The sequence below is a fragment of the Camponotus vicinus genome, unplaced genomic scaffold (assembly GCF_025532165.1).
Source record: "Camponotus vicinus isolate PSW18456_S1 unplaced genomic scaffold, iyCamVici1.0 SCAF_12, whole genome shotgun sequence".
Lineage (NCBI taxonomy): Eukaryota > Metazoa > Arthropoda > Insecta > Hymenoptera > Formicidae > Camponotus > Camponotus vicinus.
In genome coordinates, this window is record NW_028141948.1 from 15,641,865 (window position 1) to 15,668,016 (window position 26,152).

The following is a 26,152-nucleotide window of genomic DNA, read 5'->3' on the forward strand; positions in this document are numbered from 1 at the left end:
GAGTGTCGTTTCCTCCGCGACCACTTCCTCTCGATGTGAGAAGGGCAGGAAGTCTTTCTGCTTCTCTTTTCCCACTTACGTTAGATCGAGAGAGTACTTTTCGCCAAGCTTCTACTTGTTGCCGTGCTTCTCGTCCCCCGCGGTTCGCTTCTCACCGTATTTCAACGGCAGCGCAGAACATCGGGGAACGTTTGGTTACTTTACTTTCAATTTCGTTTCGTCGGCGCACTCCGGCGGTTGAGAAAATTACGTAAACGAGGCCCGTAACAGCGGAGAAGAGAGGAGAAGGGCCGGTCGCGCGAGAGAGCCGCGTGTCGAAATAATAGTGGCCACTCTTATTATATATTCGTTGCCAACGTTAACTCCGATCGTACCTTAAGATTTCGCTGATGATCGTCCTCGGGAAAGGAAAAGGGATTTTAGAAGCACAAATATTTTTAGCGAAAATGCGCAAAGTATAAAATTTTCTCTTAGGGGATGTTTATTTAAATCTTGCGAAAAAATTCTCTCTTTCGGATATTTTTATTCGAAACTCCGGGAAGGAAAATATTTTTAAAATTTTTTTAGAGTGCAACTTTATAAAATAAATTTGGATGCACTTTATAAATAAAATTTTTTATTATATACGATTTCTAATGTTTTTCACTTATACGAAGGAGAAACATAAAGCCACTTAAGTTTCGAGTACTAGATTTGTAAGTGTATTGGAAAAATAAATTGAATAATATATTGAATTAATTGAATATTATTAAATTAATTTTTCAAAAAATTAAATTTTCTCATAATAAAATTTCTCTAATTTTGCCAAGTATTATAGAAATTAGAATTTCAGGTTTTCCATATTTTTCCAGGGATTTTATTCTTTTATTTATATCTGTTTTATAATTTTACATGCTAGTCATCATAAGGTTCGACGAAAATTGAAAACCAACACGTAAAATTAGACTGTTTTCCCATACAAAGTTATAAGTGTTTTCTCGCATTTTAAGCTGTTTTCACCTCATTTGGCGAGGCATTTTATTTTCCAACGTCAACAGGAGTCACATAAAGAAGGATCTACGAAACGATTAGGCTAAAAGCTGTGAAACCAAACTAAGCCCACATTTTGGATTATTTTGGAGTTACTCAAAGTAAGGAAAGAATGTCATTTATGACACATTTAAAAGCTTCCGTTTGAAATCAATAGTTAGAATAGAAGGTCGGCTTCTCCTCAGGCTTTCTCGCACTTTTTCTTTCAGAAATACAGCAAATACTCTCCGCTATAGTCGGATTAACTGAGATTGTTGAAAGGACCACTTGTTGCGCTACCATAACTTCTTGCCACCGATAATGTCAGTCACAATTGGATAATGTCCTACTTTTAGAAAATGCGTGACGAAATCTACTTATACAGTCCAAGGGTCTTGGTTGTTTAAAGAGTCATTAGATATTACACGAGTGTACTTTATCGTTTTTTTTTTACCTAGAAACCCAAAAAAACCGGAGATTTATTTCCCCCCGAATAAACGTGGATGAAGGATACATGTTCGAAATCGAGAGCGCGTTATGTTTTTACAATGTTTGCCTAACGTCTCGAAATAGGAGGCAAATAGGAGAAGAAAAATACGATAACGAAAGGGAGGAAGAGACGGTCTCCTCCCACTGGACATTGTGCGTACGGCCCTGTTGTAATCAGGCGGACTGTCGCAACCGCGCACTGTGCGTGAATACGCGTGTCCCTCGGTTCACGCAGTCGGCGTGCACAAGCGTAAGCGCGTGCAGGCCGCTATTTATAGAAACCACGAAGACGAACAAAGTAGAAGTCAAGGAAGATGGAAGGCCAAGAAGAAAGCATGCTGCTGATCTCGATTCCATCGCGATATCCGTAGGCGTTCGATCTATTTTTTCATCCTTTTACTTTACCTTCTAGTAATAAATACCGTATAATCATTATCACTATCATTATCATCTGTTGCGGCCTTGAATATTTTTTAAATAAATCTCTCCTTTAAAGAGAAAGAGAGCAAAAATTACAAAAAAAGACAATATGATAAATATCAAAAAATTATGATAAAAATCAAAATGATAAATATCAACAATATGATAAATATCAAAAAATTAAGATAAAGATTAAAAAATTAGGATTCTACAAAAAATAAAATGCCAAATATCTAAATATTTTGAAAAATAAGCGAAATATCTCATCTGACATCGAATTTAAAATCGCTCTTGCGCCCCTGTAGGAAATGCGGTTTGACTGTCACCAATGAAGCGTGCTGGTCCTCGCCGGAAAATGGATACCGGATGAAGGTACGATTGGGAGAAAGAAAAAGAAATCGAAACAAGATCGCGCTCTCGTTAGCTTGACCTATTTCTCTCGTCGTACAATTGCATAAACGCATTCGCGTAAGCTCACACGCTTATTTATAGATGAGGAAGGTCGGGAAGAAAGCGCCTAGACCGTTTGACCGTTTGGCAGAGACAGCTGCCGAGCAATCATCCAGACGGGTCACTAATAATATCACCCGAGCGTTGTGTAACGATATTCGTTGCGTATCGCGGGTGAAACAATATCGCTCCCCGTCGTTAAAAATTGTGGAACTTTATAAGGCAACGATGACGTTAACGACTTTCTAAGCTATATTTCTATATTTATGTCTACGAATGTTAAGCTGAGCTTATTCGCGGAACTGCTACAAATATTCCTGCTGTAAAATGTGCACGATACAAATATGATTTGAATAAAAATTTTTAAAAACCTTCTGGTATAAGAATATATTTCTGTTGCATGTTTTTTCTTACTCTTATTCCATATAAATTTATTCTACAAACTCGTTATATTATGTATTGAATAATAAGTTTCAATTATTTAGCGATTAATTTACATAAATTCATCTAATAAATAAATTCATAATAAAATAAATAAAGTCATCAGAGCGGGACTTCTCATAAAAATAGCATTATATATAAAATATTACTAATTAAAGAGATATTAATTTCAAGAGAAGCGTTAATTTTGCCAAACTATCCGCGGACGTTCTGTCATAAATTTATGAAATGTCCTCTAAATTTTATACAGAGTGTGGTTTCTTCCACGAGGTCTACGAGTACCACAGAGAACAGTCGAAAGTACGTAACTATGTATCATGTTTGTCGCCGACCTATTTTCCCGGGCCGTGGTTTGTAGAAACGCTTCACGCCCGTTAAGCTCGCACGCACCCGCGTGTCTGCTTCTGTTTGCGCGTATACAAGGCACGCACGTACGCGTATTTATAGACACGGGGAGGAAGGTCGCGAAGAAAGCGCGGCTAGACTAGCGCGATTCTCGTTTCGACATCGTTTCCGGCGCTGACCCATTTCGTTCGATTCTTTTCGACATCGGCCCAGTCAGCACTCTGACCCACTTTAGGCGTACGATAGCCTCACGTAATTTTACTGCGGTCGTCGCAACTTTAACGAACACGAGGGCGGTGGCTTATGCACGAATCACATTTACTTAATTGTTAATTCGGGAATGTTTCCTTCTCACGAAAAAATTTTCTCCTTATCTGTATAAAATCATCACACTTAATAATAATAATAATAATAAATAATAAATAATTAATAATTAATAATAATAATAATTAATAATAATTAATAATAATAATAATAATAATAAATAATCATAAATAATAAATATACGTAATATTAATTGAATTGTATTAATTTAATATTATTTATAATTAACAGATGTTATATATTTTTTCAATCATGTTATAAATAACGAAGAAGTGATCATTCTCTATTTTGATTGTTTGGAGTAAAAAATTTATCGTACGATGTGTAAACAACTCTCCAATATATTGTAAGATTTGATTTCATGCGCAGAAGACGGTAAATTTATGGAGATTACATGAGGCAGAGCTTGTTTGAATTAAGTTTTATCACATACAATTGTGATTTTGAAACAAAAATCGCATCTCTCTCACATTGGATTTCTTCCAAAAACCGTCCAAATACCTTCGAGATTGAATCGACTTGAATTGGATAGTTGATTGATAAATTAAATAAACCTGTTCATTCTATATCTGGATGATTCATGCGCGATGATTATAAAGATTAAGTAATATAAGCTCGGCTTAACCGTGTGGTTCAGCAGCCGAAATATTTCTAGGGCAGTCATTAAAACGTCCACGAGCGAGTAAACCAACCGAATATCTGGCCCGGTTGAAGAGAAGGAAAACAAATAGTATAATTCTTTCTTTTTTCCCCCGAACATACACACATACACGACATATACAATCTCAGTCGTAGCAGCTCGACGACCTATTTTCGTGACAATCGTGAGCACGCTCATACATGGCCACGCATAATGCACGCACCTATAGACTATCGCGCTGCCAATGTTCTCGTAATCAAGCGGCGCGTGATCTTGCAGCCGCTACGATCGTGAAACAGTACGTTTCGTTGTCATAAAATAATCATGTTCATTATACGGCCGTCAACAAGGCGTATCCCGTCTTAGGAAGAATACCGAGTGAAAGCGTTTTTGTTGTGTTAAGAAACGAATTCTCGCTAAAGAGTAGGATAATTTAGATAGACCGAACCCTAAAGATGCACATTTAAATGCGTGAACTTTTCACAAAATTATATCTATACACTGAGAAAAAAAAGTTGTTAACTTGACCAAACCGTTTAACTTAATTAACTTAAATTATTATTTTTTTTTATTGAAATATTTAAATTTTAAGTTAAATAGATGTCATGTTAGATTTAATGTGTACTATTTAATTTAAATAGTTAAATATTTCAATTAAAAAAAATAATAATTTAGTTGAATGGTTTAGTCAAGTTAATAATTTTTTTTCAATATAGATATATTAAACGATTTTAAGGATTTATCATGTTATTTTAATAACAACAATATTTATTTTTTTTAATTTTACGATATATGTAGATATATCTGCGAAAACTGTAATTAATCGTAATTTCGAGTTTCTAAAAAATAGTTTCAATAAAATTGAATATTCCGGACGCAACTTCAACCTACATGTGTAAGCAAGCAACACGTGGAGGAGTTCAAGGATACTTCGTTGCAAGGAGTAGGTAGAAATTTTAAAAATAAGGAAAAAGAAAATGAAATTTCGATAAAAAGAAACGACAAAAGGAAAATGAGCTGTCATTTAATTTCATAAGCTACACGTGCAAAATTCACGGCCGTTCTACTTTATGCAAATTATACTTCACAAATTTAACGGCAGCGATAAGATTCACAATGTTGCTTTTACGCTATCTCTACGATGACCTCCTCCTTACAACGTGGATAATATCGACATAGATATTTCGCACGCAATGACTTTAAGCGCTTTCTAAAAATGTGCGGTATTTTACGGTTGCTTCGTCATGCATACAATTGCATTTTACATAAGCCGCAAATTGTAACGCATTTGTGCAACAATGCGACGGTTAAGACATTTCCATATGTCATATTGCAAAATTATGCACGTCTGTACATATATAATTATATGTTGAAGTTACTTCACTTTTTTCTATAAATATAACAAAGATATGTTAATTTATAGATTATATTAATACGCTGATAACAAAGCAATTTGTCTTATATAATCAGAAGAAAAATGAATTTTCTTGGAAAATTAAAGGTAGACTAAACTAAATATAGTCTTAAAGATATTACTTATCCATAAAGATTATTTTGAAGTAACTCTGAAGTGTATCTATTAAAAGTAATTTTTTAACGATTCTTTATACTTAAAAAAAAATTTTAATTTTGATATTAAAGTCAAAGTAAAATTAATTTAATTGTTTAAGCGTACGCGTAGATTTAAGTTTTCGATTGTATTGATAAAATTCGCTTATGTAATGCTTTGCAACTCTACCCCAGTCAACGTTGTTGCGCAATTCTCTAAAAGTTGGAAAAGAGCGAGCGACAATACTGCATTCTAACAAAACGTGATTAAGAACTTTTGCATTAAGTGATAAACTTAACTTCGGCAGTAAGTGATAAAAACTAACGTCGATAAGAAACAGTCTCGCGCTATAAACGGTGCCTCACTATTACTCTACAGCCGTGCTATTAGTGATAAGGCAACATTTTACTAGTTTCACGCCTTTATCATGTTGCACGTGAACATGTTAACCCGTAAATGACTCAGTAATTAACGTAAAAGATAATACGTTGCGTTATAATCTTACGGCCAATCATCATTTTGTGTAACATGTTATTTATTTTCTGTTTTGTATAACATATTGTTTTCTCATTTTGTAATGTACCATTTTTTTCTATTTTGCAACACGCTATTTGCATTAATCGAATTCAATACATTTTATACATCGTTATGAATTTTTTTATCGAATAAAATAATTATTAGAGAATTATTATCGAATAAAATAATTATTATGTTTGATCTTTTACGGAGGATTCTCTCTATAAGATTGTCTACTTTATATAATTGAAGTACAAGTATGAAGTTATCGATATCTAAAATTGCATATTTATCAATGTAGAAGCATATGATATACTTCGTAAAAGAATAATGAAGCAAATCAGTTATTTAAATATTAACTCACAAAATGCTTATGTGAAAAGATATGTCTTGCTATAAATTAAGATAAGAAAATATACGACAAATAAAATTCTACTTACACAAAGTATTGATTTATATTCTTCAAAAAAATTGAGAAAAATAAAAATAGACGAAATTATTTATTACATGACAGTTTAAATAAAAATTACGATAGAAGAGAATCCTCGAGTACCGCTATAAAAATGATTTACTGAAAATTTAAATTGTAAATGAAAAATGATTTATTAGAGTACTCGAAGAGAATATTGCGAGGCGGATTCTACAAGATAGTCTACTTTATAAGCAAAGTAGAAATATAAGATTGTCAATATCTCTGAAAGGTCGCATATTTATATAACTTATATAACATATATAAAGGCAGAACTTTTGAAGATAATATTCAGACAAGGATCCAAGAATAAATCTTACCTGACCATGTGCCTACCTAAGAGTCAAAATTTTTTTCTCTTGATCGATTTCAATTTAATTTAATTGAAAAATGACTTTTTTTGGTTGCACCATGACGTTGAAGGCCGAAATTGCATTCTTTTGCATCCGGTAAAGTTCAATGATATATGTCACAACGATGGGACTTGTTGTTACTGTCAAACATAATAAAATACCTTTGGGTTGCGGTGGTCAGTGGCTTTATTCCGACCTCGTTTAAAAAGTTTACGTAAGTATCGTGCGGATGGAAAAAAAGGTAAGAAAGATCTCCTATATATAATATAAGGGATACCATTGGTCAAAATAAAAAGAAGATATGTGTTTGTATGAAAATCAAAAACCAAGGAAATGCAAAATTCGGTAATAAATCAGGTGAAGCGCGTGGCGTTGACGTCATCGCTTATATAGTGTTCTTTAGAGAAAAAGTAGGTTTAAAGGAAAGCCGCGTCCCTTTCTTCTTACCGCCTGCGGATTAACAGTTTAGGACAAATAAGTAAGAATCCTTGGGATCAAGGGCTTCTCTTTTTGTGACATTACTACTTCAATATATATATAATAGATTGTTTCATCCTAATTTTGAAACGATAAGTTTTTGCCTTCCGTGAATAGAATTTTGCAGGTATGTAATATTTTCTTTTACTTATCTTTATACTTGTAAAGACACAATTATCGAATTATGAACTTAAATATTTTCATGAATCAAAAGCTGTATCTAATGTATGTCTAAAAAATTTTGAAAATACATAGTATGAATTTAAAAAATATTTATGACGCTCTAGTTCAAACATCTAATAATATTATTAATCTGTTCAATTCGAATCATGAGATGTACAAATATTGCATTTGCGCGGGAGGGAAGAGGGAGAAGGGGCAGCCGTGCCCTTTCAATGAATAGGGCGTTCGAATGCCAGTTAAGAAACCGGCACGCGTTTATTTATAATGTTTAAAGAGAAGCAGACGCAGAGAGCGAGCGTGTACGTGTGTACGTGTGACGTATACCTATCTCTACCTACAACCGTACCTACGTTTCCCAGACAAGCTCTCTCGGCAGCTTTCTTCTGACATAACCGAATGAAGGCGCGGGCCGCGGTTATGCAATTCGAAAGTGCCCGCCTTACTTTACGTATCGCACTGAGGATACACGGTACCTTATGAAGGAGCGTACCGTTAGGTCGCGTACTTTTATTCAACGTTTGGTCTCCGATGAAAAGAAAAGAATAGGAGGAAATTAAAAAAAAATCGCACAAACCGGAGTTTAAAAAAATAATTAGATCATTCAAATTTAAAATGTAAGAATTAATAATTGAGCAATGTAACGTGCAAATCAGCTCGTCTAATTTAAATGTTGAATATTAAAATTTTTTAAAATAAAGATTTGTCTATTACAGAAAATTAAATCTCTCTCTTTTCTCTCTCTCTCTTAAAATTATTATTATCGGGGAAAAAATTTTTATAACTTTTTAATATTCAACAAGAAATTTAGCATATTAAAAATTTAAATCAATTTTATATCTATAACATACATATAAAATTTATAATTTAATTCCAATGAAAATTAACTTTTCGTTATGCTTGTAGATTTTTTAAAATTATATTTGCATTTATTGGCTCTTATATAATTGAAAAGAAAGCGTAATAGATTTAAATCACATTGCTAAAAAAATGCGATATCAAATATCTGCCGTTTATATATACATTTTCAGATAATAAATGAAATAATATATAATGTAACGAAATAGTATAACAAATGAAATAGTACATTCTCATGCGCGAAAAGTAATAAATCTTACAATTACACGTAAGCAAATTTACCTCGCTCTATTTTTGTCTATTTGTTGAGTTAAGTGTGACTAATATCTACCGATCATGTTGCCAATATCGAGAAATATCGTAATCAAGATGTTTCAATATCTGACTTAATTCGACAAGAGATTGACTGATCGATCACTATTGAAAAAAGTCACTAGATTTTCTATGACACCTGATTTATATTTACATTACACTGTGTCTTGAGATAAAGATTAATTCAATTAATTAATACCATCGATATTTCTTATCACGTATACAAAAAAGATATCTTATATAATAAAATATATTAATATAAATCTTATCACATCAAAACAACATTATTGCTCATCCAGAGAAATTAAAAGAGATGCGAGCAATTTAATAAATATAACTATGTTTCTGACATCACTGACAGTCTTCAAAAGAATAATGATACAATATATTGCATAATGAGTAATATTTATATTTATAATAATTAATTTTAATTAATATTTATTTTTAATTAATATTTATTTATTTTCAATTATATATTTATTTTTAATCATTATTTATAATAATTAATTTTAATGCGGAACATCTAGTTTTATGCCGCAATAATTAACGACGATCTTAATCGATATCTAATCATATCTAGGATTTTCAATGAAAGAGAGATGTGTCTAAAAAGCTATCCAACGAAGTATATAGTCAATTTTTTACGGAGGCGAAATGTTCTCACTGTTCTCTCAGCTGCGTGAGCTGCGTGGCTGTGAAAAACTTTGAGGACAAAGTGTCTTCCGACGCGGATTACGTAAGATCGATGCAGGTCCTCGCGTTGCGAGAGCTCGTCTGGGTATTATATTAAACGGCGGGACGCGCGCGAAAGAGAGACGGCGCGCTGGAGTTGTGTACCTATCTACCTACCTACGGGAGGCCCGGCGTGGTGCACGCGTGTGTTACAATGTAAAAGCCTGCGAACGGTGAAAGTGAGCAGTGCTTTCCCCCGTACAAGACGGGCTCGCGTCTCTCTCTCTCTTTCTCTCTCTCTCTCTTTCCGATAGTCTCCTTTAAACGCATGCATTACGCCGTTATGTCATAACTCGACGCACACGTGTGTGCGCGCCGCGCGTATTTCACTCTCTTTGCGTACTTTTCAAAACACATAATGTGCCCTCGATGATACTCTATGAACGCGATACAAACGCGAGCCACTCCGATAATTGTTGAACTACTTGCAGGTTCAACTCTGGCGGAGTTTCCTGTTTTTACTACTCTGTGTTTGACGTTATTAGATAAATATATACATTATCGATTAGATACCAATTATTGTGGTCAATATTCTTGCTTATAGTATTTTTTCCCACAATATTATCTGTTATTAATATAGATTCCCATATAATGTTCCGCATTATATGATACTTATGGATTATACAACATTCGAAAATTGTTTATGCAGAAGAAACACATAATTTTTAATAAATTTGAAATTTATCTATCATTTTATTAATCAAGCTTTAAATTTTTATAATCAAATCAGTATATATTGATTATAAAAATAAAATTTGATTGATAAAATTGTTTTTGCGCGCGTTTTACATACACATATTTCAAAATCTTTTGCATTTTTTTAAATTTTACAATACATTTTCATGCATATTTTTTTAATATTGAAACAGATAGAAAATGGATAGGTAATAGAAAATTTTATAAATCCTTCCATTACACAAAACGTCAACGATTATAGTAGATAGTTAAATAGTCTTAAAACATGAACCAGTCTGAGTCTCTTTTCGTCGGCCATTGAGTCGCAAGTGATTATAATCATCGGGCTGAATATTCTTCCTGAAAAGCCGATGTGATTGCCAAAAATAAAATGTCGCAAGCTTGTATTTCTAAAGTTAATGAAACTTTCAGTCCTTTACGTAACAGATCTGTCATTAATTCCATACTGATAAGAATAGTCCGAAAAGTCTTTTTATGCAAAGAAGCTACTAACCGATTTAAACTTGTTAAAACCTTTTATCTCTTATCATGAAGATTGTATAGAAAATTGTTGAACATAAAAGCAATTAACAATATTGAAAAAAAAAGTAGATTCGCATAAAAGAATAATTTATCTTTATACATAATAGAGATATAGAGAAAGAGATTCTCTCTTTATTATCTTAAATATACGATGAAACTTTCCCAATACATTTTTTCACCACGTCAATTTGAAGTTTAGCAAAGCACGATCAGCTGATCAGGTTGGCGCCTCTTCGGCCACATGATGACAGCAGCAAGCCTATAAATGTTCGCCATTTCTTTTTGCCGTAATTGCGCGTATCGAATAAAAAGTCAATAAAAAGTCGTGTGCTTCTATCGCGTAGTTTCACGCGTATTTTTGCCCCATGGCGGCGATACGCAGCATTGCTCGGAGCCTGAATATTAGGCAATCTAATGCGTCCAAGGCTAGCTGAGCCTTGAGCCGCCTTTCCAAGTGTTTCACTAACCCGACCAATCGCTCGCTCGATCGCGACTACTGGCCCGAGTCTCCTTACGATTAACTTCGCGATCGCTCCAAATGTTCTTCCTTTATCACGTTGAAAGAACAGCTTCTTCGTCCACGCTGTTTCATAACTGCTTTCACTGTCAATAAACTTATATCTGTTTTCTTTTCAGCGACAAGATAACTTTTAAACTTATAGCTACAATTTCTTTCTTCTATTTTAGTTTTAATTAAAAAAAGAAACAGTAATATTTATAGTGGTATATTCCTATTTAATCATTTATTCCTCGTAAATGAAATTTACTAGAATTCATAATTATTTTTCTTAAATTTATAATATTAATAAATTTTTAATATCTCTTGCTACATATATTTAATAATTTATATATTTTGATTCTCTCTCTTTTATTCTGATTTTTTTTCTCAATCTGAGAAAATATAATTTCTTTACATGTCGATTAATTTCTATCACAAATGCATTATATGCGATCGCGATGGAATGTTACATATACATGAACGTACTTTATAGTATTGTGTTCTTACACATACTCTCACGATTCATTGATTTCGATTTTATTCTCAATGGCACCGTATCGATGCCGATAAACGCGTGTGTCTTTGGCCTGTTTGTTCATCGCGATTCGGATCGCCAGTTCTCCGCGCTGGGGGAACCAGTTTTTCCGACTCGGATAAAAGACCGGTTGGACTCGCGCGACGGTTTATGTAGCTGTCCTGATTGTTTTACCTAGTCTATAACTGGAAAGCACGATAATTGCTATTTAAGATGAAGATAAACGATAAAAAGTTGCATCGCAGCGATTAGCGCGCGTTATCTATGAAGCGAATCTAAGTCGCTAGGTGTACGATATTTTTTAATAAAAACAGTCGCGACTTTCTTCCTCGCAATATTATAGCACAGTAATATATATAATGAATATAGTTTAGAATTAAACTATCCTAAAACTTCCATTTCATACTCCAAATGCTAAAGGATCTAGTATATAATAACTTTGTTATTAAAATATCTGATAATCTTTTTAAAGTTATGCGTGGTAATAAATATTTGATACTAAAAAAAATATCTTATAAATCTCGCATCTTTTAATATTTAAATAAATTGACGAGCATTTTCAGATATCAAGTTCGATTAAATTATACTTTTAGATTTTAGATTCAAAAGAAATTGTCTCTGAAATTCCTTTTTTCCCATCAAGATGAAAAAAGCTTGTATTTTCTGATACTCTGAAAAGATTATTCTAATTTAATTTGTTGCATTTAATACACGAAATCGAGATGTTGCAAGAAACTCGAGAATCGATTTCTATTTGAAAGATACAAAAGACCGACTGTGTGTGTGAAAACATTTCCTCCGTTACGACAAAGTAATGTAATTAGTTTCTTGTCCGACTGCCATCTTTCCATCCCCACCAAGTGTTTTAACGTTTGTTTCCTACCAACCGGACGCGAGAACGAGTGTCCCGTGCTCGAATTATGTAACGCCGCACTTTCGTCGGCGTCTCTTATGTCAGTGCGATCGTATAACTATTGCGCGTGTTGAAGCGTCGGTAATTTTTTTTCTTTTCTTTTTGCATTTAAAATTAATTTTCTCTATAACGATTGTGTCGCGCGATCAAAGTATAACAGTAGATCTCATTAATGAGAATAATGCACTTGTCTGTTTTTTTATAACGTACACCTTTAATATAATTCTATAATCTCTATGCATTTATCTCACAATCAGAGAAAGACAGCAAGAGAGAGAGAGAGAAAAAGAGCCAATATATATTATAAAGAGATCTATGTACAATTTCTAAAAAATATTTTTAAAAAAATTGATCTACAATTATGTATGAAAAGAAAAATTAAAAGCAGGCAAATTTAATTTGCGAATCAATATGTGGATTATTGGCATTAAAGATTGATTTTGTTATATCAATATAATTTGCATGTTACTCCGCAACTTGCAGATAATCCGACATCTTATATCTGAGCATACATGATACTTTTTTTTCTATTTTTAATTCATAAATTCTTTTGACATTTATTATTAATAATTATTATTAATTTAAGATGATATGTATTTATTATTCTAATTAAGATGATATTTATTTATTATTCTAATACGTTTGAACAAAATATGCGTCATTTTATATAAGCTATGAATTAATAAACCGATTGTGTGGAGGGAATAATAGTTTCTATCACCTGCTAATTATTACGACATTACAAGTCAAGATCTATTGTCAATATTTATTAAGTCAGAGAGAAAGTTTTGTGATATCGTAATGCCACCAATGATCCATGATGGCGTAAGGGGAGTGGGGGACGTCGCTCGGCCTTTCACCCCACCGAATATTCGTAAAATAATTTCGGGTGTAACGTCACCTATAAAAATTGCATCCGATTTACATTGTCGATTTTCGACAATCGCATTAAATTTATAATTTTATTCTACGTTATTTCTCCATTGCTATATTTATAGCACTGCTAGAATTAAGGCACGTTTGCGCAACAAGTTTCAAACTTTTATTCTATGTATTATTTCATCCTTCTATTATTTCTTTATGAGTCATTGTCTTGTGACAAACATCTATGTCGAAAAATTGTTAATGGAAAATCGAACGTAATTTGCATTTTACGCTATTGTTTCTTTGTAGTACCACGACGATTATTAAATTTAGCGAGACCAAGGTGATTGTTATGTTTTCACATGCGCGCGTTGGACAATTATAATTATTAGCATTGCGCTAATATCGTCATTTTAACGTGCGACAAGAATTACCGGTTGTCAAACGTCTCGATCGCATGCAACATAAATGTTGCATTTGAAAAAGAAAATATATATCGTGACAGTAATGCAATCGAAGTGTCTCTGTCAGAGAAAAAGCAGTGTGCTTAATATATACGCATATGTCATCATATATGGAACACTCCCACTCGTGAAAATTGTGTAACCAAGAAGGCCCTTTAAGTGTTTGCTCATGATAAATAAAATGACGACAATGTTGAACAAACCAACGTGATAACCCAGAAATTTTGAACGAGATTGCTCCAACGCGTCCCTAACAAACGTGCGGTTAAAAATAGTCGTATAAGGTTTTTTTTCACTCGATTTGCATTGAGTTACCATTTTTGCTCGCTAAACGAATAGACCGCATATTGCATACACTTAAGAAGAATATTTTAACATTTAAAGAACACATATCACTCGCTGATATTCAATACTTTGCTAAACAAGAATCTCTTTTTATTTTTTATTTTTGTTATAAAAATAATCCTGGAAGATAATGATATATTTTCTTGCTTGGTATATTTTTTCAAACCATTGTTCATTTTTCTTTTTTAATAAAAAAATGCGGAAACTTGTAGAAAGATGATAAATTTAAGGGTTTTAATTCAGGTATTTGATATATTTTCTTGCTTGATATATTTTTTGAAACCATTGTTCATTTTTCTTTTTTAATAAAAAAAATGCGGAAACTTGTAGAAATGTGATAAATTTAAGGGTTTTAATTCAGGTATTTGATATATTTTCTTGCTTGATATACTTTTTGAAACCATTGTTTATTTTTCTTTTTTAATAAAGAAATGCGGAAACTTATAGAAAGATGATAAATTTAAGGGTTTTAATTCAGGTACTTGACGATCTAAATTAAAAACTGCGAATTATTTTCCCCCGATTTTTTGGCAAGAAAACACGGGGAGGCCATCTCTATTAAAGTGCACCGGTTCTCGTCGTCGTGTGCGAGACGAGAACCCACGCGGATCGAGATCCCGGCGTTTCGTGAGCCGAAGTACAACCTCGTCTACAGCGCGGGCTTTACGCTTCGTAACAATGCCCCGACTTTCTCCGTCACTTTCATTTTCGTTGGTCGGCTGGTCGGACTCTCCCCGTTTCTCTCTCGAGCCGGGATTAAGAAATAGTGCGTGCCCCTCCGTCGATCGCCGGAGGCCCCGATCGCGCCGCACTTACCGGGCCCTCCATCCGTCTGCGGTTGGCACCCGCGATTTTAGAAAGGGTCTCCTACCTCTTCTCTCTCGCACGTTGCCCCATTCCGTATTGGTACCCTTACGTTATGTTCCGCACCTCGCGGAACGTGAGGCACGACGCGCCCTTTTCCCTACCTCGTGTTGTTCCTTACAATAAAATAGTAATCTGGAAATATGGCACTTTAACATAAAACATTTAATTTCATTAATTTTATTAATTTTATTTTATACAAATTATATATGTGAAAAAATCTTTAAATAGATACACGTATATTGAAAACTTTTAAAATTATTTTTTAAGATAAAAATAGCAATTTCTTCTCATATTAGTTATAAAGTTAAAAATTATAATTATATAATTAATGTATAATTATAGTCAATGACTGGTGATTCTATTTTTTTCTGTCGATCTTATCATCCTACTTATGACTCTTACCAGCTGTCAACGCAAAGAGCAAAGAGAAACGAAGAGGAAAAATATGAAACGTCATGGAAGGTCAATATTTTTTTAACACGTATATTTCACTTTCCGTTGAAAAATAATGCCGTAAATCGTCGTAGGAAATAATAGAATCTGCACAAATCAACTCTCTCGGCGCACCGCTGTTATTATTCGCTAGAGATATTTACAATGACTGGAACTGTCGTCCGAAGAAGGGGTTTTCTTATTTCTGAGGGCGAGGGTTGAAGCGGAAACGAGACCGGATCCCCAACACCGCCGGATCTCCCTCCTTTCAGGAGGAGAGGAGAGAGGAAAGTAATTGGGGGAGAGCACAGAGTAATAATACAGTGCGTTTGCAGAAACTTCCGGCAGCTTCCGATTATACAGCGATAGCGAAAAGTGTGCAGTTACAGCCTACCCTGTTCCTCCATTTCCAAAAACACTCACGAGATACGAATACACCATAGAATCCGACGATTTTTCGTTAAACGCACAACTTTAGAGCGTCGCAATAAATAGTAGCGAGCGAGATAATTATTAAATAGCGATATCGATAATTAGTTAATAGATGTGCACCTGGCAGTTATACGAGGAGAGAGTCATTCTCGTAATGTTTGCGCGGTAAGTCGATAGAGCAGAGGAGAGAGAGAGGAAAGAGAGAGAAGAGAGGAGATGGGGGAGAGAGAGAGAGAGAGAGAGAGAGAGAGAGAGAGAGAGAAAGAGAGAGAAAGAGATGGATAGGGAACGACGAGTAAAAGACGAGTGCGATAAAGTTTCGTGGTCGTGATCAGGAACACATGCGACATTTAACACATCGAGTACATTTAAGAGTGCCTTACATTTGCCTCGCGCCGCAAATGCGATCCTCGCTCGCACGCTGTTCGATTTGCACCTATTGCTCGCATGAGACGAGGAAATCGAGTGTGATTGAGTGCAGGTTGTCTCGGGAAAATGGTTAATTTTATGTACATATGACACTCGTATCGTTATCTTTCCTTTCAATTTAAATTCGGTGAAATTCAGGATTTAAATTCGATGAAAATAAACAGTGCTAATAAAATAATTTAAATATATAGTTAATAAGATAACTTAGGATATATAATTAATTTTTAAATTTTTACTTATTATAAGAAAAAGAGAATTAAATCTCGAATAATGAAAATACAAGATAATGCTAAAAATGCGATAATCTCTAGTCATTCTTTTATCGAACCTTTGCGCGAAAAATCCGTCATTAAAAGGAAAGACGCTGAATCTAGGATATTCTGGTATATGCGCCCTGCAATATTGCTCTCTCTTGACTATAGTTTAATTTTATCCCGTGATATCAATCGCGTAGCGTGTTTAATACGTCGATAAACGTGCTTTCTTGTCCCTCGTCTCGTTTGTATGCCTTACCAGCTTTAGTTGCCACTTGCGCAATTACGCTTGCAACAGAAAAGATATGAAATAAGCGCAATTGAACTAATACGATTACAGATTAATACGCCTTGGTATGTCAACATTACTCTTACTCGCATATATTCTATTCGCTTCAATAAATTTACAATATGTAGGAAGTCTATTTTATAGAATATAACCATTATATATTTGTATGAAAAAATAAAAATTGCTAAAATAAATTAAATTATGTATTAATATAAATTCTTATTGTTTTAAAAAGTTAGATGTTAATTATGTCTTTCAAGCCGTTAGAAGCAGCCTGACTCTAACTTCATTTCCCTTGGTAATGTCTTTCTACATATGATGGAAATGTCACGGCGAAACCTTTCACCGTGTTCCGACATTTGTAGTAATTTTATTTACAATAAACAGTGAATAATATAAATAATAATAATTCAAATAGCGAGGAAATATTAAACATCAATCTGACATCACTAATGTAGTATTTCTTGGCCCATTTAGCGATACGATAGAAAAATGTATTAATGAAATATGTTTGCACAACATTTATAAATAAAGCCAATTGAATAAACATTTAACTCTTTGATCTCAACGTATATAAAAAGTTATTTATAAAAAGTTACTTGTATAAAATCAAAATAACAAAATGTAAAAATATACTAGACTGCACTTCCTTCAATAAACAAATCCAAAGCACGTTAAAAACTTATTATTTCTACTCTTGGTACGTTTTGGATCCTACTATTATTTTTCGATGATATTTGACATGTCATAAAATTCTAGAATCAATAGAAAGGACCTCGAGTTCACGTATAGTCAAAAGGTTCGAGCATCGAGATAATTTCGTACGCGGGACCATTTTCCTGAGACCTGACATTAAAATCCGGCATCGTTCTTGCGAGATTCGTGCTCGATGTCGACGCGAGTCGACGACGGGAATTCGAAATGGTATTTTCAATGGTAGTGCAACTAATAGAGTATGCCTAACTACAAAGTACGTATAGTTTTCGACCGCCCATTTACGCAACACACAGCGTGCGAAGGTCATTTGCGACAACAATGGGATTTCTAAGTGTTCGGAGAGCTTTGCCTTTGCTCTCTCCATCCGTTCCGGTCACGATTATTCGAGGTTTCGCAATCGCTATTGATAATGAATAATGATCGAGCGACGCGGTCGGGTCGCCTTTCTGTGCGCGGCTTACGTTAGATTTGCCTCGAGGCATTTTCATAGCGGAAAACTCGCGCGATTTGACAATGTACGGGTTCGACGATGGTGGCGCAAACTCCCATAAAGCGGAATGAATGAAATGCACCGACCTAATTAATCGATCTTGCACGCTTACAGCCGTCTTATGTAACGAATGTGTGTACGTATGTATGTATGTGCGTGTGCATCGCTCTGTACAGCGTTAGTGTTATATAATTTTGTTATTAATATTTACTAATATTGTCATGCTCTCTTTTTTTTAGGAATGCAAAAATTATTCGCCGCCGCTAAATATGAGAACTTACCACTTTTAATCATTTTGATCTTTATATATTTCATTATTTTCTCTTTTAATATAAAACACGATTCCTCGTAGTGCTTCAAGAAAATTTATCGATACGTTTTTTACTTTCAACATATAATTCGCATTTCGTAAATATCTCTCTCTATATCATACATTGAATAAAAGCGTACATTTGCAATGCATTCCTCGCAACGACGTTCTAGAAATTTACTCCGACTCTTCCGACTGAATATCGTTTTTCGCCATTTCATTTTCGCGTTCTTGAACAATACGCTGAAAAAGAGCCAAAGCCGAGCTTTCTCATTAAATTGAATGCATGGCTTTCGCCATGGGAATTGAGTGATTCGTGGTATGTACGCGTTAAGACGGCCATGTATTTACAAGCGCTAATGAATACAGCTCGAAGGAGTGACGTTTTCATTCACACAGTCGCCTGAATTTCGTGTTACAACTGCATCAAAAGGATAAAGAATTGCTACGCCGCAGGCGTACCTTGTGTGCGCAGGGACTGCGCATTTTCATGATTAAAGCAAAAGACCACGTCTGCGAACTGTAACGAGCCTTGCAAGATACATTCGAATAAAATTTAACCAAGTGCAATGAGATTACCAGGGAGAATATTATTACAGAAAGGCATTTTCAACTTCTCTTGACAAGTTATTTTATAAATTGCTGCGTATCTATATTGTGTATTCAGAGAATTTTATATAATTCACGTAACAGATATTAATTATAAGAGGCGAGAGAGAAGAGATATAAAATATAAACTTTAATTGAATGAAAAATACCTGAATGTTTGTAACGACTTCGTATTCAATCTATTTGATTAAACTGGCAATAAAATTTGTTTTACGTAACCAAACTTTCTTCATCATGAAAGAAAGGAAAATGTTTTCAACCACTCGTACTTAATAATGTTGAAGATAAAACTCTTTCGAAATTCGTGTTTTACACATGAATCGTTCAAATGCGAGACACAAAATACGCAAACGCGTGCTCTAATTGCTATGGACGGATGTGTCCGTGCCGATTGTTTCTACTTTCCTTCGCGAGTTCTCTCGCCGATTAAACGACGATAATCTTATTTTGATTCCTGATTAGCCGATAAACCGAATTAATAACAGTATATAAATGTCATACCTGATGTGTCATATCGTTAAGGGCAGTATGTCGCAAATGGGCAGTGACGTTCAATTCCTTGCGAATTTGATTCTATTTTCTCTTCAGACCTTCCATTTGATTACAAACTTACTGGACGTACTTTCGGCGTTACGGTTTTTCGGTCGCTATAGCCTTAGCTATATTTATCCGGCGACTTGCAACCCGCGATGCGATCCAAACGAATTTTGTAATCGACCGTGTGCGCATAAATCTGAACCGATGCATCATACGCTGTCGATCGCGGACGGACGATTTAGATGAATCCGCCTAGCGCATCGTGGAAATCTTGCAAATAGGCGAGCAACTGAGGCATGGTCGGCCGATCCCTGGAAGGACCGAGCCAGCAGGCTTCCATACAGGCGAACAGCTCATCGGGACAAGGTCTCGGCTGAGCGAGTCGGTATCCGTCTCGTAGACACGCCATCATCTCAAACGGGTCCACCTCTACGTATGGCTGCTGACCCAGTGTCGCCAGTTCCCATAGGAAAACTCCAAAGGACCACTTGAAAGAAAAAGACATATTGCGTAATAAAATTGAATGTCTGTGTAGGATATAATTATATATGTAATTATATATAATTTATTTTCTGTTGTTAATTGTTTAATTAGTGAAATAATAAAATTATCTTTTTAATATGCACATGTATTTTTTTGTTATTTTAATTTTGAAACAGAGTGAGAATTTACAATATATGTAAAATTATAATAAATGCAATTCTCTTTTCTTAGAAATATTCTGTTAGAGAACTTTACTACTTGTCAGAGTCTAATTATGAATAGAAATATATTTATTTATTTATTTCACGCAGAGACTTTTCGCTTTCGCGAAAAAGACAATACGTTAGTTCGATTTGTCAATATAAATTGGGATCGTACCACGTCGGTTGCCGTGCTATACTCATTGCGCTGAAGACTCTCCAAGGCCATCCAGCGTATAGGTCGGTTCTCGTTATCACCAAGACAATGGTAATCCTGAGGGAAGAGATCTCGAGCCAAGGCAGCGTCAGCCAATCTCACGCGAAGGCTGCTCGGTTCGATCAGACAATTTCTGGCAGCGATATCCCTGGAAAAGGAATAATCGATTTTAAGGTGGAAACGATCGCATTGACATCTTGACGATAACCATGATAGACGAGCTCTTTACATCGCGAGGTGAAATGAGTTATAATAACGATTGCGGCTGTAATAATATATGATCTATTTTATTTTATATTCAGCAAGTTTAGCTTTCAAATTTAATTTCTTTAACGATATAATCGTCATCTGTCGTTTATTCTTGATAAATATAATTTTATTCAAAAAAAATTATAATTTAAATATTAAAATTAAATTAAACATTAAATATATCAAATATTTAAAAAAATATTAAATGTCAGAAAAATTATTATGATTTGAATTTGAAATCAAAATTTGAAATTTGGAAAAAGATCAATCTTTTTACTCTTGAATTGTACTTGAAATAACTCGTAACAGCTTACGGCTAATAAATAACTTATTCATCAATGTAATAAATTTTAATGATGCTTTGGAAAATGGATAATAATTCACCTGTGTAATAATCCTCGGCCGTGGAGAAATGCTCCAGCCCTAGCAACTTGGGCGCCAACGTGCACCAAATCTCTAGTCACTGGATGATGATTTCCATCGGTAAGATAGACCTTCAGATTTAGTTCGCCAGGTGTACTTGTGTAAGCCAACAAAGGGCACGAACTGTCCAGACAAGCAGCCGCCAAAGAGGCGATGTTTGAGTGAACTAATCCAGCCAGTTGCGAACCCTCAACCACCAAAAGAGACGCTTGGTAAGCGGATGCAACTTCTGAAATAAACATTATTATTCAGCTTCAATGGCATAATTAGAATATCTGCATAATAATCGATTATGTGTTTGTTTTGTTGGACAATCTTTAAAAAATCTTTCCAACAAATTAATATTATCAAATAATTATAAATAAAACGAATAAGATAATTATAACTCAAATTTGTATAATAAAAAACTTAGCATGTTTAAACAATCTCATGATTTCAATAATCTTTCAATAGAACAGATTTATTTCTTCCACTTTGTCAAATTATATATGTAATTGAGAATTATTTTATAAATATTTGTAAATTTTAAATAATATAATAATAATAAGTTAGTAATATAGAAAAATTGAATCAAAATTATGGGATTTTATATTCAAATAACAAGGCGACACAAATATATTGATTTATTCAATCATAGTAACCGATAGCAGATACGATAATTTTCTAGTTTATCTTAAACAGGTATTCTGGAATTCATCGATCATTAAATCGTATTTCAATATTTGCAAAAAGGATAATTACAATTTGTAAATTATTTTAATAATTAGATAAAATAAAATTTTTCTATTTCTCTTATATTTATATTTTGTAGCATTTGATTAATAATTTTAATTAAATTTAAAAAAATTGTAATTAAAAAACGCAACATTAAATGTTGCACCCTATGCATAATATATATGTGTATAATATATTATATTAATATAAATTTTTTAATATTTTTTAATATTTTTTAATATTTTATAAATTAAATCTCACCTGTGACAGTTTTAATTATGACTTCCTGTTCCCGTCCAGCTAATTCTAAAGTTCCTTTGTATACGCGACCGAAAGTACCTTCCTGCACAAGAGTACGGCAATACAATGCCGTTCTCGAAATCGCGAGTGCTCTGGCCTTCTCACACGGGTCGGTTGACTGAAAATCAATGACACATATTTTTTTAATTATGTTAAATGCTATATCGATATATATCAATCATATTAATTATTTAGATACTTCCTATATAGTATAAAAGTTATCTTTTTTACAACTTTCCACATATGACAAGTTGTATGATTTTATATCACTTAAAATTTATCGTAAACATTTATCAAGTTAAAAATAAAATTTAAAAAATGATTACGAGCAAACAAAAAAGCAGAAAAAAATCAAAAATATCCATATGTAATCAACGTTTTCTTTAAATCTTGTCCGTTATCTCTCGGGGAAGAATCATTGGATTATGCAATTATTTATATGTTAGTAGTGTTGACAAGTCACGCTAGCTGTCGTTTAAAATCTCAATCGCGCGCGCAAACAGGCGCGCTTGCATAATTCATAATCCCCTCCCCTCGATCCCCTTCTTCCCAAAAAAAAAAAAAAAGAAATCCCCCATCGGGCGAGGATTCATTAAAAAGGCATTTGTCGCGTGTAAGGTGACGCCGACGAGACCTCGTCGCGCGGGTCCTCCGGGGAAGAAGCCTCCCCCCGGGCGTCGTTATGGCATCGTGTCGCGCGGCTCTCTTTGTTCGCCAGACGGATTTCCATTGGTCCCCGACGTAAAACGCGAGAAAGCTACGCGACGCGCGCGCAGGAGGGGTGACTATTCATTAATTTCAATTTTCCGGAGTTTTGCCTTCGGCCTCTCCCGTTCCATTTGGACATACGCACACGCGTACATGCCCGCGCATAGACAGTAACGAGAGGCGCGAGGGGGAAACTGGTGGCAACTGGATAAAAATGGAAAAAAGGGGGAAGGAAAACGCGACGGAGGACCAGTTCGAAACACGTCGATGTGGCCGCGTCGGCAAAATTACCGCGCGATGTATCGGGGGGAAGGGAGCGGGGGATGCGACAAAGGGGGATGCAACAGTTCGGATTCGGAATGTACAGGTGCGAGTTGGCGTTGGTCGGTCTGCGGGGAGAGGACGGTCTCTCGGAAATTATTTACAAAATTCCTGGATAGCAGTGGGACGCTCGGCGAAAATGCAAACACCGCGGCTAATTCCGCGGCTTATCTGAGGTCTGTGATTATTGCGGAGGCGGAATTGTGTCGGCGCGCCTGGCGAGCGTTGTTTTCGCGCTGGCAAGAGTCTCGAATCCTCGGACGCTAACGCGATTCGTCGTCGATCTCGGTCTCCCTCGCGGTTATATTTTTTTAGCGATACTCGATCCACGTCATATACGATTCGCTTGTGTACTTTCTTTTTTTTTTTTGTTTCCCGATAAAAATGTGATGAGAGATGGAAATTGCCGAGTGAGGACCGTCTCGTGTGTTAGAGGCGCGAATGGAATTCGAAATCGCATAACGAAGCTATAAATATAAATTAGATTAGAATTAAGAATTTAAGTCCTGCCTGATATCCGATTGCCATAAATTAATTAAGCGCGATTAAAATTCTAAGACTTTACTTAACTTAATATAAACTCCGATATAAATTCTGATTAAATTTGATATATTGAATGGAATATCGATCGTTAGTTTACACCGGAGGTTTTCCGGAGGATGCGATATAATCAATGTACGAGCAGAAAATTTCCAATTAAATGACTATGTATACTTTGATTATTCCTATCATAGCGTGCTGAAAATAACAAGCGAAAAAATCGCGCGCGCGATTTACCCTCAAATATTAATTTATTTTTCAATAAATGATACGTAAAAAAAATCACTTATTTATTAATCAGTGTGAGCGCAGAAGGATATATTGTGGACAATATATGGAAATATATTTAGAGACGAATCATTCAGAAACTTTTCATACATCTAGTAATGAATATTACTTCACTGTTTGCATTATGGAATCAGAATCAAAGTATCGAACGCCATTCGAGCGTTTTTAACCCATCCAATGCGGGGGAAGCGGCAATTTGATTTATTTACTGAAAGGCTTTCGTCAAACATCACGTTCGTTCGTTCATTCGTTCGTTCGTTCGACTCGCTGAAGGCGCTCTAAAAGCTTCGTTTTCAGACTACCGTGCCCGACATGCTCAGAGCACTTTTAATTCGACTCTGCCAATGTAATAATACAATTTTCCATCTCACCCGATTAAAAAGCGACGGCTTCGACACGACGGAGTGGAAGTTCGCGACGACGAGAATTAATTAAATCGAAGAATCGGCTTTTACGTAACTAATAATTACGTGGCGTCAGCTCGATACATCGCAAATTAATTGCTAATTCGACAACGCAATCGCAAAAGCTCGCGCTTTTTCTGATTTTATTACTACTTTAAATGATTTATATGGGGTTTCCAATACGCTCGAAATTATTAATTATTCTCTTCTATACCGATCTTCCAATGTTGCCCCCTCCCCGGAATTTACAAAATAAATCATTCGTCTCTTTCCGAGATATACGATTTTGCTTATTGTCAGCTTAGCTGTAGTGGAGCAACATCTCCATGAAAAGTTTTAAAAAATGGAAAATTCTTCTATTATAATAATTAATACGTGGAGTTATTTCTTCATTTACCTTTTCAAAATATTTTCCATCGAGACAAGAAAGAATTTCTCGCGCGAGAAAATAATAATAATACTACGATACAAAAAAGTCAATTCTTTATGGTTGATCTCCAATAATAATATACGCGTTGACAAATAACCAGTTTGCTCCGTTACGTGGAGTTGGAGCAAAACGCGAGGATCAGATAGCGACATCGCAAATACACGATTGGTTATCTCCACTGCAACGATAGTACGTACGTCTAACTTTTACGAGGAAAAGAAAAGGGAATTGTCGCTTCCAGACAGGCCATGCGGAAAATGGTCGCCAGGCCATTTCCCTGCGTCCGACTCGCTCGCACAGAAAGCCACGGTGGAGAGATCCAGGAGGGAAAGAGAAACGGGCGTGTGTTTGTCCTCGTGCCGAAGATCGTTTCCCCGATAGACAGCGCCAGGTAATGGCTTCCCCAGCAATGGGATCTCAAGCGTATCGTTTTACGGGGTTGGGGTAAGACGCCGTGTCGCTGGATTACGTCAGTCGGTTGGTCCGAGAGGCTGGCTGGCTGGCGGGTCGGGAGGGTAAGTTTTCACGAAAGTTCACGGTTACATCAAGCCGTTAGTGTAGGTACGGTACGCGCGAGTGCTCGTACGTGACTGTACATGATGCGTCTTTGCACGTGTGTGTGGCGTTTATGCGTGTGTGCATGTATGTTCACGGGGTTGGTTGCGCTCGAGACGGAACGTCGCGTCGAGGAGGGTTGTAGAGAGAAGGGGGAGAGCGCGTATACGCGCGTATACCCGGTAAATTGATCCAAGATCAAAGCCGAAACAATCACAGGACCCACTTCCACAACCGCTCTCATCCTCGCTGGCTCCCTCAGCTCGACGCCGATCCTCGCCCTCTCTTTCGCGTCTGAGGAGGGCAAACGCCGGCGTCAGCGACGGCGGCTACAACCCTGTACGCACATGCGTTGCCGACACGATCTCTCTCTTTCTCTTTCTCTTTCTTTCTCGCGCCCAACAATGTGCAGGTGAATATATCCGCGTTTCTTTTCCCGGGGAAATTAATGCAAAACGCTTGTTCCGCGAGAAGCGGCGCGCGATCCCATATTTATTCGACATTTTCGCACGACCCTTCGCTCTTCTCTTCTCTTTGATTGCGCACTTTTGCA

General features: G+C 35.3%; 2 protein-coding genes across 7 annotated transcripts in view; one reads left to right on the plus strand and one right to left on the minus strand.

The window, feature by feature from the left end:
• LOC145962978 (tyrosine-protein kinase Dnt) overlaps positions 1-26,152 on the minus strand; it is a 114,365-nt gene that overhangs the window by 14,116 nt on the left and 74,097 nt on the right. For all 6 annotated transcript variants that reach the window (XM_083084518.1, XM_083084517.1, XM_083084519.1 and 3 more), the window contains 4 exons: positions 22,315-22,471; positions 21,301-21,568; positions 20,629-20,815; positions 19,732-20,254 (listed from right to left, as the gene is read on the minus strand). In XM_083084518.1, the coding sequence (XP_082940644.1) occupies positions 20,006-20,254; positions 20,629-20,815; positions 21,301-21,568; positions 22,315-22,471 (861 nt within the window). In that variant the 3' untranslated portion in view covers positions 19,732-20,005. The remainder of the gene's footprint in view (positions 1-19,731; positions 20,255-20,628; positions 20,816-21,300; positions 21,569-22,314; positions 22,472-26,152) is intronic.
• On the plus strand, positions 1,740-2,737 carry LOC145963105 (uncharacterized). Its single transcript, XM_083084765.1, has 3 exons — positions 1,740-1,864; positions 2,223-2,289; positions 2,410-2,737. The coding sequence occupies exons 1-3, from the start codon at positions 1,812-1,814 to the stop codon at positions 2,614-2,616; spliced, it is 327 nt and encodes a 108-aa protein (XP_082940891.1). The 5' UTR covers positions 1,740-1,811; the 3' UTR covers positions 2,617-2,737.

Excerpts from the sequence above, each read along its gene's own strand:
- LOC145963105 (XM_083084765.1), top strand. The coding sequence starts at position 1,812 with ATGGAAGGCCAAGAAGAAAGCATGCTGCTGATCTCGATTCCATCGCGA. Across the intron at positions 1,865-2,222 it reads TCGATTCCATCGCGATATCC|GAAATGCGGTTTGACTGTCA; the intron begins GTAGGCGTTCGA and ends GCGCCCCTGTAG. Across the intron at positions 2,290-2,409 it reads AAAATGGATACCGGATGAAG|ATGAGGAAGGTCGGGAAGAA; the intron begins GTACGATTGGGA and ends GCTTATTTATAG.